The following is a 17,129-nucleotide window of genomic DNA, read 5'->3' as shown; positions in this document are numbered from 1 at the left end:
TTTGAATAATCAGGTCCCATCTTATCTTAGGGACCTCATAGTACCATATCACCCCAATAGAGCGCTTCGCTCTCAGACTGCAGGCTTACTTGTAGTTCCTAGGGTTTGTAAGAGTAGAATGGGAGGCAGAGCCTTCAGCTTTCAGGCTCCTCTCCTGTGGAACCAGCTCCCAATTTGGATCAGGGAGACAGACACCCTCTCTACTTTTAAGATTAGGCTTAAAACTTTCCTTTTTGCTAAAGCTTATAGTTAGGGCTGGATCAGGTGACCCTGAACCATCCCTTAGTTATGCTGCTATAGACTTAGACTGCTGGGGGGTTCCCATGATGCACTGAGTGTTTCCTTCTCTTTTTGCTCTGTATGCACCACTCTGCATTTAATCATTAGTGATCGATCTCTGCTCTCTTCCACAGCATGTCTTTTTCCTGGTTCTCTCCCTCAGCCCCAACCAGTCCCAGCAGAAGACTGCCCCTCCCTGAGCCTGGTTCTGCTGGAGGTTTCTTCCTGTTAAAAGGGAGTTTTTCCTTCCCACTGTAGCCAAGTGCTTGCTCACAGGGGGTCGTTTTGACCGTTGGGGTTTTTACGTAATTATTGTATGGCCTTGCCTTACAATATAAAGCGCCTTGGGGCAACTGTTTGTTGTGATTTGGCGCTATATAAATAAAATTGATTGATTGATTGATTGATTGACCACTACATTATCAGTTATTAGAGTCATTACTGTGTTATTATGTAATAACTGTTACCACTACATTATCTCAGTGCAGCCGGTCTGCTCTGTGTCAGTCTGATCCCGTCAGATCTCAGAAGCTAAGCAGAGCAGGATCTGGTTAGTACTTGGATGGGAGACCCCTTTGGAACACCACCGGCTGTGTGTGTTTCTCCGGGTAAAACTGGAGTTGTGTCAGGAAAGGCATCCGGCATAAAGCTTGTGCCAAGTACCGATGGGGATCTGGTTGTATCAGCTGTGGCAACCTCGAACATACCGGGAGCGGCCGAATGAACAACAACTACATTATCACAGTGTTATTATAGTCACTGTATTATTATGTGATAACAGTGTTACCTCTATATTATCACAGTGTTATTAGAGTCATTACTGTATTATTATGTAATAACAGTGTTACCACTACATTATCACAGTGTTATAGTCATTACTGTATATCATGTAATAACAGTGTTACCACAACATTATCACTGTTATTAGTCATTAATGTATTATTATGTAATAACAGTGTTACCACTACATTATCACAGTGTTATTATAGTCATTTCTGTGTTACTATGTAATAACTGTTACCACTACATTATCACAGTGTTATTATAGTCATTACTGTATTATGTAATAACTGTAACCACTACTTTATCAGTGTTAACTGTGTTATTATGTAATAACTGTTACCACTACATTATCACAGTGTTATTAGAGTCATTACTGTGTTATGTAATAACTGTTACCACTGCATTATCACAGTGTTATTATAGTCATTATCGTGTTACTATGTAATAACTGTTACAACTACATTATCACAGTGTTATTATAGTCATTACTGTGTTATTATGTAATAACTGTAACCACTACATTATCAGTGTTAACTGTGTTATGTAATAACTGTTACCACTACATTACCACTATATTATCCCAGTGTTATTAGAGTCATTACTGTATTATTATGTAATAACAGTGTTACCACTACATTATCAGTGTTATTAGTCATTACTGTATATCATGTAATAACAGTGTTGCCACTACATTATCACAGTGTTACTAGAGTCATTACTGTGTTATGTAATAACTGTTACCACTACATTATCACAGTGTTATTAGAGTCATTACTGTGTTATGTAATAACTGTTACCACTGCATTATCACAGTGTTATTATAGTCATTATCGTGTTACTATGTAATAACTGTTACAACTACATTATCAGTGTTATTATAGTCATTACTGTGTTATTATGTAATAACTGTAACCACTACATTATCAGTGTTAACTGTGTTATGTAATAACTGTTACCACTACATTACCACTATATTATCCCAGTGTTATTAGAGTCATTACTGTATTATTATGTAATAACAGTGTTACCACTACATTATCAGTGTTATTAGTCATTACTGTATATCATGTAATAACAGTGTTGCCACTACATTATCACAGTGTTACTAGAGTCATTACTGTGTTATGTAATAACTGTTGCCACTACATTATCACAGTGTTATTATAGTCATTACTGTGTTATTATGTAATAACTGGTACCACTACATTATCAGTGTTATAGTCTTTACTGTATTATTATGTAATAACAGTGTTACCACTACATTATCAGTTATTAGAGTCATTAATGTGTTATGTAATAACTGTTACCACTACATTATCTCAGTGCAGCCGGTCTGCTCTGTGTCAGTCTGATCCCGTCAGATCTCAGAAGCTAAGCAGAGCAGGATCTGGTTAGTACTTGGATGGGAGACCCCTTTGGAACACCACCAGCTGTGTGTGTTTCTCCGGGTAAAACTGGAGTTGTGTCAGGAAGGGCATCCGGCGTAAAGCTTGTGTCAAGTACCGATGGGGATCTGGTTGTACCAGATGTGGCAACCCCGAACGTACCGGGAGTGGCCGAATTAACAACACTACATTATCACAGTGTTTAGTGTCATTAATGTATTATTATGTAATAACAGTGTTACCACTACATTATCACAGTGTTATTATAGTCATTACTGTATATCATGTAATAACAGTGTTACCACTACATTATCACAGTGTTATTAGAGTCATTACTGTATTATTATGTAATAACAGTGTTGCACTACATTAGTGTTAGTCATTACTGTTATATCATGTAATAACAGTGTTACTACTACATTATCACAGTGTTAGTCATTACTGTATATCATGTAATAACAGTGTTGCCACTACATTATCAGTGTTATTATAGTCATTACTGTTATATCATGTAATAACAGTGTTACTACTACATTATCACAGTGTTATAGTCATTACTGTATATCATGTAATAACAGTGTTACCACTACATTATCACAGTGTTATTAGAGTCATTAATGTATTATGTAATAACAGTGTTACCACTACATTATCACAGTGTTATTAGAGTCATTACTGTATTATGTAATAACAGTGTTACCACTACACTATCACAGTGTTAGAATCATTACTGTATTATGTAATAACAGTGTTACCACTACATTATCACAGTGTTAGAGTTATTACTGTATTATTATGTAATAACAGTGTTGCCACTAATTATTACAGTGTTATTAGAGTTATTACTGTATTATTATGTAATAACAGTGTTGCCACTAAATTATCACAGTTTTATTATAGTCATTACTGTATATCATGTAATAAAAGTGTTGCCACTACCTTATCACAGTGTTATTAGAGTCATTACTGTATTATTATTGTGATAACAGTGTGACATTATGTGGGTGATCCTCACCTATGAAATGAGACCAATAGAATCCACCAATCAAATGATGAGGACCTATTTAGATGTCATATAAGTCATGTGATGAAGCCAATAGTGGAATAATTATTGACAAGGCAGAATAAACATGTCTTCAGATTTAAGACTCATTTACAATATCACTGATAGGTTTTCAGTCAGTTTCTTTGTAAAAGTTGCATCACATACAAATTAGTTAAAAAAAATGGAAACTTGAAGTAAACACCTAAAAATGTAATCCAGCTGATTAAAAGAAGCACAAATTTACAGTCAGCAAAGAGCCAATCAGAGACACTTACACTGTCGGATAGACTGATCTTTATGAGCTGATTAGCCATCGTCTGAATTTGGGAAAGCGGGGCCAAATCATCGATGCTCAGCTGGAGAGAGAACACAGACAAGAGTCAAGCCACAGTGGCTACATCACCCCCTGGTGGAGCTGGAGAGCAATGACATGCAGTGAGTCGAGCTGGAATATTTAAAGGCAGAACAGACAAAAAGATTGACATTACGGAGAGGAACAGATGGGTCTTACTGCAGCCTTGGAGAAGACGTGATGTCTCAGCAACTCCTGTAGTTTGTATTTGGCCTTCAAAAGAAAAAAAGTGATTAAAATCTTCCAGCTAACGTACACGTAACACAACTAGCTTATTTTAGCTCAACAGCAGCAGTGTTCCTTTAAAGGGGCCATTGCTGTGGAAAACTGCAGTTACTGAACTTTAACAGCGCAATATTTTAGTTTCTTTGTGATTTAAGGATCCACGAGGTTCTTGACTAAACTGTTCTTAACTTCCCTCAAGACGTGCTGCACAAAGGCTGAAACAAAACGTCTCACCTCAACATGTCTCACAACAGGTGGCGCTCTAATCTACTGTGTTTATGTTCAGTGCACAACCCGCCCATAAGTCACAGGAAGATGACAGACTTGAGGTTAACCGTAGAGGACCCTCGGTTCAAATCCCTGTCACATCATAAAATCACTAAGATCCCTCCGGCAAGGTCCTTAATCACAAACTGTTCCTGCCGTACAGTTGAGCTCTTTATAGTGGCGGCACGCTGACATCAGAGTGTAAAAGCATGAATGTGAGTCTATGCTGTAAAGCACTTCAAGTGCATGTCTCAGATGCAAAAACCTTATAGAAATGCAGTCCTTAATGAAAATGAGAAATCCCACTGGTGCTCATTTTACACATAACCTCAACAGCAAACAGATGTTCAGAATTTTCACTGTGGATTTGTAACGTGTGTCAAGATAGTCTGAATTTAATCTCACTTTGTGACATTGTCTGTGCTGTGTCTGTCTGTATTCTGTGTGTGCTCTGTGTGTCTCTATTCTGTGTGTGCTCTGTCTGTCTGTGCTCTGTGTGTGCTCTGTCTGTCTCTATTCTGTGTGTGCTCTGTGTGTGCTCTGTCTGTCTGTGCTCTGTCTGTGCTCTGTCTGTCTGTGCTCTGTCTGTCTGTGCTCTGTCCGTGCACTGTCTGTCTGTATTCTGTGTGTGCTCTGTGTGTCTCTATTCTGTGTGTGCTCTGTGTGTGCTCTGTCTGTCTGTGCTCTGTGTGTGCTCTGTCTGTCTGTGCTCTGTGTGTGCTCTGTCTGTCTGTATTCTGTGTGTGCTCTGTGTGTCTCTATTCTGTGTGTGCTCTGTGTGTCTCTATTCTGTGTGTGCTCTGTCTGTCTGTGCTCTGTGTGTGCTCTGTGTGTCTCTATTCTGTGTGTGCTCTGTGTGTGCTCTGTCTGTCTGTATTCTGTGTGTGCTCTGTCTGTCTGTATTCTGTGTGTGCTCTGTGTGTCTCTATTCTGTCTGTGCTCTGTCTGTCTGTGCTCTGTCTGTCTGTGCTCTGTCTGTGCTCTGTCTGTCTGTGCTCTGTCTGTCTCTATTCTGTGTGTGCTCTGTCTGTCTGTGCTCTGTCCGTGCACTGTCTGTCTGTGCTCTGTCCGTGCTCTGTCTGTCTGTGCTCTGTCCGTGCTCTGTCTGTCCGTGCTCTCTGTCTGTATTCTGTCTGTGCTCTCTGTCTGTGCTCTGTCCGTCCATGCTCTGTCCGTGCTCTGTCTGTCCGTGCTCTGTCCGTGCACTGTCTGTCTGTGCTCTGTCCGTGCACTGTCTGTCTGTGCTCTGTCCGTCTGTGCTCTGTCCGTGCACTGTCTGTCCGTGCTCTGTCCGTCTGTATTCTGTCCGTGCACTGTCTGTCTGTATTCTGTCCGTGCACTGTCTGTCTGTGCTCTGTCCGTGCACTGTCTGTCTGTGCTCTGTCTGTCTGTGCTCTGTCTGTCCGTGCTCTGTCTGTCTGTATTCCGTCCGTGCACTGTCTGTCTGTGCTCTGTCCGTCTGTGCTCTGTCTGTCCGTGTTCTGTCTGTGCTCTGTCTGTCTGTGCTCTGTCCGTGCTCTGTCTGTCCGTGCACTGTCTGTCCGTGCTCTGTCTGTCCGTGCTCTGTCTGTCCGTGCTCTGTCTGTCCGTGCTCTGTCCGTGCTCTGTCTGTCCGTGCTCTGTCTGTCTGTGCTCTGTCCGTGCTCTGTCTGTCCGTGCTCTGTCTGTCCGTGCACTGTCTGTCCGTGCTCTGTCCGTGCACTGTCTGTCCGTGCTCTGTCTGTCCGTGCTCTGTCTGTCTGTATTCTGTCCGTGCTCTGTCTGTCCGTGCTCTGTCTGTCCGTGCTCTGTCTGTCCGTGCTCTGTCCGTGGTCTGTCTGTCTGTATTCTGTCCGTGCACTGTCTGTCTGTATTCTGTCCGTGCACTGTCTGTCTGTATTCTGTGTGTGCTCTGTCTGTGCTCTGTCTGTCTGTATTCTGTGTGTGCTCTGTCTGTGCTCTGTCTGTCTGTATTCTGTGTGTGCTCTGTCTGTGCTCTGTCTGTCTGTATTCTGTGTGTGCTCTGTCTGTCTGTATTCTGTGTGTGCTCTGTGTGTCTCTATTCTGTGTGTGCTCTGTCTGTCTGTATTCTGTGTGTTCTCTGTCTGTCTGTATTCTGTGTGTGCTCTGTCTGTCTGTGCTCTGTGTGTGCTCTGTCTGTCTGTGCTCTGTGTGTGCTCTGTCTGTCTGTATTCTGTGTGTGCTCTGTCTGTCTGTGCTCTGTCCGTGCTCTGTCTGTCTGTGCTCTGTCCGTGCTCTGTCTGTCTGTGCTCTGTGTGTGCTCTGTCTGTCTGTATTCTGTGTGTGCTCTGTCTGTCTCTATTCTGTGTGTGCTCTGTCTGTCTGTGCTCTGTGTGTGCTCTGTCTGTCTCTATTCTGTGTGTGCTCTGTCTGTCTGTGCTCTGTGTGTGCTCTGTCTGTCTGTATTCTGTGTGTGCTCTGTCTGTCTGTGCTCTGTCCGTGCTCTGTCTGTGCTCTGTGTGTGCTCTGTCTGTCTGTGCTCTGTCCGTGCTCTGTCTGTCTGTGCTCTGTCTGTCTCTATTCTGTGTGTGCTCTGTCTGTCTGTGCTCTGTCCGTGCACTGTCTGTCTGTATTCTGTCCGTGCTCTGTCTGTCTGTGCTCTGTCCGTGCTCTGTCTGTCTGTATTCTGTCTGTGCTCTCTGTCTGTATTCTGTCTGTGCTCTCTGTCTGTGCTCTGTCCGTCCGTGCTCTGTCCGTGCTCTGTCTGTCTGTGCTCTGTCCGTGCACTGTCTGTCTGTGCTCTGTCCGTGCTCTGTCTGTCTGTGCTCTGTCCGTGCACTGTCTGTCTGTATTCTGTCCGTGCACTGTCTGTCTGTGCTCTGTCCGTGCTCTGTCTGTCTGTGCTCTGTCCGTGCACTGTCTGTCCGTGCTCTGTCCGTCTGTATTCTGTCCGTGCACTGTCTGTCTGTATTCTGTCCGTGCACTGTCTGTCTGTATTCTGTCCGTGCACTGTCTGTCTGTGCTCTGTCCGTGCACTGTCTGTCCGTGCTCTGTCTGTCTGTATTCCGTCCGTGCACTGTCTGTCCGTGCTCTGTCCGTCTGTATTCTGTCCGTGCACTGTGTGTCTGTATTCTGTCCGTGCACTGTCTGTCTGTGCTCTGTCCGTGCTCTGTCTGTCTGTGCTCTGTCTGTCTGTGCTCTGTCTGTCTGTGCTCTGTCTGTCCGTGCTCTGTCCGTCTGTATTCTGTCCGTGCACTGTCTGTCTGTATTCCGTCCGTGCTCTGTCTGTCTGTGCTCTGTCCGTGCACTGTCTGTCTGTGCACTGTCTGTCTGTATTCTGTCTGTGCACTGTCTGTCTGTATTCTGTCTGTGCTCTGTCTGTCTGTATTCTGTCTGTGCTCTGTCTGTCTGTGCTCTGTCCGTGCTCTGTCTGTCTGTGCTCTGTCCGTGCTCTGTCTGTCCGTGCTCTGTCCGTGCTCTGTCTGTCCGTGCTCTGTCTGTCTGTATTCTGTCCGTGCTCTGTCTGTCTGTGCTCTGTCCGTGCTCTGTCTGTCCGTGCTCTGTCTGTCCGTGCACTGTCTGTCCGTGCTCTGTCTGTCCGTGCACTGTCTGTCCGTGCTCTGTCTGTCCGTGCTCTGTCTGTCCGTGCTCTGTCTGTCTGTATTCTGTCCGTGCTCTGTCTGTCCGTGCTCTGTCTGTCCGTGCTCTGTCTGTCCGTGCTCTGTCCGTGGTCTGTCTGTCCGTGCTCTGTCTGTCTGTATTCTGTCCGTGCACTGTCTGTCTGTATTCTGTCCGTGCACTGTCTGTCTGTATTCTGTCCGTGCACTGTCTGTCTGTGCTCTGTCTGTCTGTGCTCTGTCCGTCTGTATTCTGTCCGTGCACTGTCTGTCTGTGCTCTGTCCGTGCTCTGTCTGTCTGTGCTCTGTCCGTGCACTGTCTGTCTGTGCACTGTCTGTCTGTATTCTGTCTGTGCTCTGTCCGTGCTCTGTCTGTCTGTGCTCTGTCCGTGCACTGTCTGTCCGTGCTCTGTCTGTCCGTGCTCTGTCTGTCTGTATTCTGTCCGTGCTCTGTCTGTCCGTGCTCTGTCCGTGCTCTGTCTGTCCGTGCTCTGTCCGTGCTCTGTCTGTCTGTGTTCTGTCCGTGCTCTGTCTGTCTGTGTTCTGTCCGTGCACTGTCTGTCCGTGCTCTGTCCGTGCTCTGTCTGTCCGTGCTCTGTCCGTGCTCTGTCTGTCCGTGCTCTGTCTGTCTGTATTCTGTCCGTGCTCTGTCTGTCTGTGCTCTGTCTGTCCGTGCTCTGTCTGTCCGTGCTCTGTCCGTGCTCTGTCTGTCCGTGCTCTGTCTGTCCGTGCTCTGTCCGTGCTCTGTCTGTCCGTGCTCTGTCCGTGCTCTGTCTGTCCGTGGTCTGTCTGTCCGTGCTCTGTCTGTCCGTGCTCTGTCTGTCCGTGCTCTGTCCGTGGTCTGTCTGTGCTCTGTCCGTGCTCTGTCTGTCCGTGCTCTGTCTGTGCTCTGTCTGTCCGTGCTCTGTCTGTGCTCTGTCCGTGCTCTGTCTGTCTGTGCTCTGTCCATGCTCTGTCTGTCTGTATTCTGTCTGTGCTCTCTCTGAGATTTGGGGCCACATTAAGTAATATTGGTCTAAAGGCTTTGTGCATGTTTGTGTGTGTGTGTGTGTGTGTGTGTGTGTGTGTGTGTGTGTGTGTGTGTGTGTGTGTGTGTGTGTGTGTGTGTGTGTGTGTGTGCACGTGTGTGTGTGTGTGGACAGGTTCGATGATTCTATGTAAACAAAATTGCATTTGAATCTTCACTTCCTGCTGGCCACAGCTTCTCCTTTGCATTTAAAGCAACAGGCACAGAAACCACTTGTTTCTTACATATGACCCTTTTAAACATGACACCAGTTCCTGTCTGCAGGCCACGCCCACAGGCGGGTTAAAAACAGGAAGCCCGTCTTCTGCTCTCTCGCTGAGTCCTTACGTCAGTCAGCATGTACAGAATGCTGCCGTCTCGAGCTCTGTCCACCGCCTCGTTCGTCGGCACAAAGACAGTCAGTGGCCCCGGACCCTTCAGAGGAGGCGGCGAGCCGCAGTTCTGCAAACAGACAGCACGCCGTGTAGAGGCGGGGCTTAAGAGCTGAGGCCTGCCTTTAAAAGGTTATACAGCCTGAGCTATTTGTAGTAAATGTTTCAAGTCTTTGAACAAATGGAAATCAATTACACTCAAATTCATTCTGAAACATCACTGCTAAATGCTAATACAACATGACGCTCAGTCATGAGGCTAACGCAATGCTAGCAGTGTGCATCTCCAATTTCCATTTGTTGTCTGTTTACCTAATGAATATAAAACATGAATATATAATAAATAAGACCAGAACACACCTGGTTTAGAAAAAAATCCAAGTTATGATGTAAAAACTCACATCAACCAGCGACAGGAAGCGGTTAAATTTTCCATCTTCACTCAGAATCTCTTTGATTGTTTTATCAGCAAACTGGACAGAAAAAAGACAAAGATGTCATCAAAGTTCTGATTCTTTTTCCCAGAGTGCTAATTAAGAACATTTATAATCACCATCTTCATGCTAACAAATAAATGTGTGAGAATGCTACCACGCTAGCTGGTTTGTAGCCGCGGCTGGCCGTGACAGGGTGACAATTTCTCTTCAGGAAAACTGTCGTGATCGCAGGTGTGATATGGCTGCAATGAAGAACTTTCACTTTTAAAACAACGCGTGTATTTTCTGACCCACCTGCTGGTCATGAGGAGGCGTGGCTGAACGACCAGCTGTGATTGGCTTGTTGATGATGTGGATGATCCCATTGGCTGCTGGAATGTTTTCCTGTATAACCGTGTACACGTTGGTGGGGTCGTCCATCAGGATGAACCTCTGCAAAGTTAAATTCAGACACAACAACAAAGTCTGTGGACCGGGTGAAGGAGGAGCCAGGTCGTGACACACCCCTGAACATGACCCCGGAACCAGAACCATTTTTTATGTTGACTGCAGTTGTCGGCTCACATTTTTCATTGAGGTGAACCTCTAACCACTGTGTGGCGCTGCAATAAAACTTTTTTATTCAGTTCCCATACAAGTTAGAAATAAGTTAGAAACACATTACACAAACATAAATAGGGATAAAGGCACCGTAGATGGTCGTCGTCTGATTATTGTGGGGTTTTGTGTGTGTGTGTGTGTGTGTGTGTGTGTGTGTGTGTGTGTGTGTGTGTGTGTGTGTGTGTGTGTGTGTGTGTGTGTGTGTGTGTGTGTGTTTTTAACTACACTCAACAAAAATATAAATGCAACACTTTTGGTTTTGCTCCCATTTTGTATGAGATGAACTCAAAGATCTAAAACTTTTTCCACATACACAATATCACCATTTCCCTCAAATATTGTTCACAAACCAGTCTAAATCTGTGATAGTGAGCACTTCTCCTTTGCTGAGATAATCCATCCCACCTCACAGGTGTGCCATATCAAGATGCTGATTGGACACCATGATTAGTGCACAGGTGTGCCTTATGCGTGAGCATGTGTGTGCACAATGTGCGCATGCACAAGTATGCGAGGACGTGCGCGGTTGCGTGAGTGCGTGCACGTGAGAGTGCAATGGTACCAAACATATGGAACCAAATTTGCACTCTAAATGGAACCAAGCCGCACTCTGAATGCAATGCAACACAAATGGGATGAATTAATCCATGTCATGTGACATACAAAGCACCAATCAAATGACAAGGATCCACCCAGCCGCTACATAAATTCAAATATAGAACCCCAACTGTTCCCTGTGCAGGGAGTAAGGAAGCATTCAGGGAATCCCCAAAGATGTCATGAAGAAAACCCAACAACAAAAGCAAGTCTGGCTGCTCGCGGTGATGAGCCTCATGTGGTTTTGACGACTGCAAAGGTACTATTTTAAGGCACAAATCTACTATGTAGCATGCTAACATCTCAGCAAAATGTAAAGTAGAATGTCCGCCACAGCCACACCACTGTATTTATGATTGCTCTCCTCTATGGTCAGTTTCCATCTTGCTCCAGTGAAATCACTCACCACTTAAAATTCTTCTTCTTACTTATAAGGTTTTGAATAATCAGGTCCCATCTGACAGTTGTAGTCTTACACACCTCTCTGCAGCTTCTCTCCCCCTGCCATCCCCTCATTACCCCATCCCCGTAGAGACGGTGCCTGCTCCCAGACTACCAATAACCAGCAAAAATCTATTTAAGCATAAAAATTCAAAAACAAAAAATAATATAGCACCTTCAACTGCACCACAGACTAAAACAGTTAAATGTGGTCTATTAAACATTAGGTCTCTCTCTTCTAAGTCCCTGTTGGTAAATGATATAATAATTGATCAACATATTGATTTATTCTGCCTTACAGAAACCTGGTTACAGCAGGGTGAATATGTTAGTTTAAATGAGTCAACACCCCCGAGTCACACTAACTGTCAGAATGCTCGTAGCACGGGCCGGGGCAGAGGATTAGCAGCAATCTTCCATTCCAGCTTATTAATTAATCAAAAACCCAGACAGAGCTTTAATTCATTTGAAAGCTTGACTCTTAGTCTTGTCCATCCAAATTGGAAGTCCCAAAAACCAGTTTTATTTGTTATTATCTATCGTCCACCTGGTCGTTACTGTGAGTTTCTCTGTGAATTTTCAGACCTTTTGTCTGACTTAGTGCTTAGCTCAGATAAGATAATTATAGTGGGCGATTTTAACATCCACACAGATGCTGAGAATGACAGCCTCAACACTGCATTTAATCTATTATTAGACTCTATTGGCTTTGCTCAAAAAGTAAATGAGTCCACCCACCACTTTAATCATATCTTAGATCTTGTTCTGACTTATGGTATGGAAATAGAAGACTTAACAGTATTCCCTGAAAACTCCCTTCTGTCTGATCATTTCTTAATAACATTTACATTTACTCTGATGGACTACCCAGCAGTGGGGAATAGGTTTCATTACACTAGAAGTCTTTCAGAAAGCGCTGTAACTAGGTTTAAGGATATGATTCCTTCTTTATGTTCTCTAATGCCATAAGCCAACACAGTGCAGAGTAGCTACCTAAACTCTGTAAGTGAGATAGAGTATCTCGTCAATAGTTTTACATCCTCATTGAAGACAACTTTGGATGCTGTAGCTCCTCTAAAAAAGAGAGCTTTAAATCAGAAGTGCCTGACTCCGTGGTATAACTCACAAACTCGTAGCTTAAAGCAGATAACCCGTAAGTTGGAGAGGAAATGGCGTCTCACTAATTTAGAAGATCTTCACTTAGCCTGGAAAAAGAGTCTGTTGCTCTATAAAAAAGCCCTCCGTAAAGCTAGGACATCTTTCTACTCATCACTAATTGAAGAAAATAAGAACAACCCCAGATTTCTTTTCAGCACTGTAGCCAGGCTGACAAAGAGTCAGAGCTCTATTGAGCTGAGTATTCCATTAACTTTAACTAGTAATGACTTCATTACTTTCTTTGCTAACAAAATTTTAACTATTAGAGAAAAAATTACTCATAACCATCCCAAAGACGTATCGTTATCTTTGGCTGCTTTCAGTGATGCCGGTATTTGGTTAGACTCTTTCTCTTCGATTGTTCTGTCTGAGTTATCTTCATTAGTTACTTCATCCAAACCATCAACATGTTTATTAGACCCCATTCCTACCAGGCTGCTCAAGGAAGCCCTACCATTATTTAATGCTTCAGTCAGGTTTTAGAATTCATCATAGTACAGAAACAGCATTAGTGAAGGTTACAAATGATCTTCTTATGGCCTCGGACAGTGGACTCATCTCTGTGCTTGTTCTGTTAGACCTCAGTGCTGCTTTTGATACTGTTGACCATAAAAATTTTATTACAGAGATTAGAGCATGCCATAGGTATTAAAGGCACTGCGCTGCAGTGGTTTGAATCATATTTGTCTAATAGATTACAATTTGTTCATGTAAATGGGGAATCTTCTTCACAGACTAAAGTTAATTATGGAGTTCCACAAGGTTCTGTGCTAGGACCAATTTTATTCACTTTATACATGCTTCCCTTAGGCAGTATTATTAGATGGTATTGCTTAAATTTTCATTGTTACGCAGATGATACCCAGCTTTATCTATCCATGAAGCCAGAGGACACACAACAATTAGCTAAACTGCAGGATTGTCTTACAGACATAAAGACATGGATGACCTCTAATTTCCTGCTTTTAAACTCAGATAAAACTGAAGTTATTGTACTGGGCCCCACAAATCTTAGAAACATGGTGTCTAACCAGATCCTTACTCTGGATGGCATTACCCTGAGCTCTAGTAATACTGTGAGAAATCTTGGAGTCATTTTTGATCAGGATATGTCATTCAAAGCGCATATTAAACAAATATGTAGGACTGCTTTTTTGCATTTGCGCAATATCTCTAAAATCAGAAAGGTCTTGTCTCAGAGTGATGCTGAAAAACTAATTCATGCATTTATTTCCTCTAGGCTGGACTATTGTAATTCATTATTATCAGGTTGTCCTAAAAGTTCCCTAAAAAGCCTTCAGTTAATTCAAAATGCTGCAGCTACAGTACTGACGGGGACTAGAAGGAGAGAGCATATCTCACCCATATTGGCCTCTCTTCATTGGCTTCCTGTTAATTCTAGAATAGAATTTAAAATTCTTCTTCTTACTTATAAGGTTTTGAATAATCAGGTCCCATCTTGTCTTAGGGACCTCATAGTACCATATCACCCCAATAGAGCGCTTCGCTCTCAGACTGCAGGCTTACTTGTAGTTCCTAGGGTTTGTAAGAGTAGAATGGGAGGCAGAGCCTTCAGCTTTCAGGCTCCTCTCCTGTGGAACCAGCTCCCAATTCAGATCAGGGAGACAGACACCCTCTCTACTTTTAAGATTAGGCTTAAAACTTTCCTTTTTGCTAAAGCTTATAGTTAGGGCTGGATCAGGTGACCCTGAACCATCCCTTAGTTATGCTGCTATAGATGTAGACTGCTGGGGGGTTCCCATGATGCACTGTTTCTTTCTCTTTTTGCTCTGTATGCACCACTCTGCATTTAATCATTAGTGATCGATCTCTGCTCCCCTCCACAGCATGTCTTTTTCCTGGTTCTCTCCCTCAGCCCCAACCAGTCCCAGCAGAAGACTGCCCCTCCCTGAGCCTGGTTCTGCTGGAGGTTTCTTCCTGTTAAAAGGGAGTTTTTCCTTCCCACTGTAGCCAAGTGCTTGCTCACAGGGGGTCGTTTTGACCGTTGGGGTTTTACATAATTATTGTATGGCCTTGCCTTACAATTTAAAGCGCCTTGGGGCAACTGTTTGTTGTGATTTGGCGCTATATAAAAAAATTGATTGATTGATTGATCTTATCTTAGGGACCTCATAGTACCATATCACCCCAATAGAGCGCTTCGTTCTCAGACTGCAGGCTTACTTGTAGTTCCTAGGGTTTGTAAGAGTAGAATGGGAGGCAGAGCCTTCAGCTTTCAGGCTCCTCTCCTGTGGAACCAGCTCCCAATTCAGATCAGGGAGACAGACACCCTCTCTACTTTTAAGATTAGGCTTAAAACTTTCCTTTTTGCTAAAGCTTATAGTTAGGGCTGGATCAGGTGACCCTGAACCATCCCTTAGTTATGCTGCTATAGACTTAGACTGCTGGGGGGTTCCCATGATGCACTGAGTGTTTCTTTCTCTTTTTGCTCTGTATGCACCACTCTGCATTTAATCATTAGTGATTGATCTCTGCTCCCCTCCACAGTATGTCTTTTTCCTGGTTCTCTCCCTCAGCCCCAACCAGTCCCAGCAGAAGACTGCCCCTCCCTGAGCCTGGTTCTGCTGGAGATTTCTTCCTGTTAAAAGGGAGTTTTTCCTTCCCACTGTTGCCAAGTGCTTGCTCACAGGGGGTCGTTTTGACCGTTGGGGTTTTTCCGTAATTATTGTATGGCCTTGCCTTACAATATAAGGCGCCTTGGGGCAACTGTTTGTTGTGATTTGGCGCTATATAAATAAAATTGATTTGATTTGCTCCAAAACAGAAAACAATTTGCACTGTATTTTAATTTGATCATAAATTGTTACCTGGCATCAAAGTAACTGGGCAGCCAAATCCACAGTCAAGCAGGTGAAGTAAAAAGCAAAGTCATGTCATGATCTGGATTTTTGGTATTATGCTTTGTTCTATTTAGTTCTGGTTAGTTTAGTTTGATTTGGTTTTCTGTGTGTGATTTCTCTTGTTGGGTTTTTCCTGCTTGTCTTTTCCTTTCTCTTTTGTCTGTCTTCATTTGTCTTCAGAACATGGACTGCATTTATACAGCACTTTTCCATCTGCATCAGATGCTGAAAGTGCTTGACAAATAAAGCCTCACATTCACTCCAATGCAAGGGTGCTGCCACACAAGGCGCTCAGTACACACCGGGAGCAATATGGGATTAAAGACCTTTCCCCAAGGGCCCTTAGTGATTTTCCAGTCAGGCTGGAATTTGAACTGAGGATCTTCTGGTCTCAAACCCAACGCCTTAACCACTACACCATCACCTCACTATATAATAATATATATAACCCTGACACCGCGCATGCGTGACATTTTCATTGATTCTCGCTGGATTTTTTCCAAGTTCCACTCGATATTTCTCCCGTTTGTGAAGCTTAAAAGCAGGGGAAGTTCGTCCAAATGAGAAATCGTGTGACCCACCACCAAAGAAGGAGGAGGAAAAGAGACCAGGGAGTTGTTCTGTCACATTCTATCAGAACAATCACACTATCACATTCTATCACACTGTTTCAGCAGAAAACTGCTCTATAAATGAGCAGTCCTGTGACACGTTTCTATTTTGTACAGATCAGTGGTTTCTGCCACTAGTCTTTCGTGTTTTGGCCCGATACTTCGTTCCTATTGGACAGCGTGAAGGTACGTCACAGCTCAGAGTGTTGAAAGTTGGATTGGGTTGAACTTTGACCGCGTCAGCCTGCCCACAAGTGGCAATGCGTGCTTCCGGTTTAGCTCGGCTTTTGATGCGACGCTTCTAAAAAGCAACGCGTCTCATTGAATATAATGCTTTTTAGACCGATTTTTGACGCCTCTGACGCTTCCGACACGTTCAATGTGAAAGGCCCATGACGCCTCTAAAAAGCAACGCGTCTCATTGAAAATAATGGTTTTAGACCGATTTTTGACGCCTCTGACGCTTCCGACGCGTTCAATGTGAAAGGCCCATGACGCATCTAAAAAGCAATGTGTCTCATTAAAAATAATGCTTTTTAGACTGATTCGTGATGCATTTGATGCTTCCGACGTGTTCAGTGTGAAGGGCCTTTCAAATGACTCTGTCCTGGTAACATTAAAGGCAATTACAGATTTTGACGTAATTACAAGTTGAAATTACTATAAAAAAATTCATCATGAGGTTTATATCACAGAAATCCTACTTTACAATCACACTGCAGTCATTGTTAAATGTTATTTTATTTGTCTAAAAATAAATGTCTGAGGTTCCTTATGTTAAACAAGAACCTGAAATAACAGGTGGTTTTAATTTACAGACGAAAGGTTTCTAAAGAACCATTTATTGATTTATTTAGCTATTTTATAAGTGTTCTAAACTTTTTTTTTAACAGTAATCAGAAATTCTGAGGTAACAAACAACAAAAAACATTTCGAAGGATTTTTCTTCAGAAAACTGCTCTATAAATGAGCAGTCCTGTGACACGTTTCTGTTTTGTACAGATCAGTGGTTTCTGCCACTAGTCTTCCGTGTTTTGGTCCGATACTTCGTTCCTATTGGACAGCGTGAAGGTACGTCACAGCTCAGAGCGTCGAAAGTTGGATTGGGTTGAACTTTGACCGCGTCAGCCTGC

General features: G+C 43.4%; 1 protein-coding gene across 1 annotated transcript in view; it reads right to left on the bottom strand.

Annotated features, from left to right (window-relative positions):
• stab1 (stabilin 1) overlaps positions 1-17,129 on the bottom strand; it is a 285,696-nt gene that overhangs the window by 240,110 nt on the left and 28,457 nt on the right. The window contains exons 13-17 of the mRNA XM_034164948.1: positions 10,023-10,160; positions 9,693-9,764; positions 9,248-9,361; positions 4,004-4,057; positions 3,768-3,848 (exon numbers count right to left, since the gene is read on the bottom strand). Of these exons, the coding sequence (XP_034020839.1) occupies positions 3,768-3,848; positions 4,004-4,057; positions 9,248-9,361; positions 9,693-9,764; positions 10,023-10,160 (459 nt within the window). The remainder of the gene's footprint in view (positions 1-3,767; positions 3,849-4,003; positions 4,058-9,247; positions 9,362-9,692; positions 9,765-10,022; positions 10,161-17,129) is intronic.

Source organism: Thalassophryne amazonica, chromosome 3 (genome assembly GCF_902500255.1).
Source record: "Thalassophryne amazonica chromosome 3, fThaAma1.1, whole genome shotgun sequence".
NCBI lineage: Eukaryota > Metazoa > Chordata > Actinopteri > Batrachoidiformes > Batrachoididae > Thalassophryne > Thalassophryne amazonica.
This window is presented reverse-complemented; position numbering and strand designations above follow the sequence as displayed.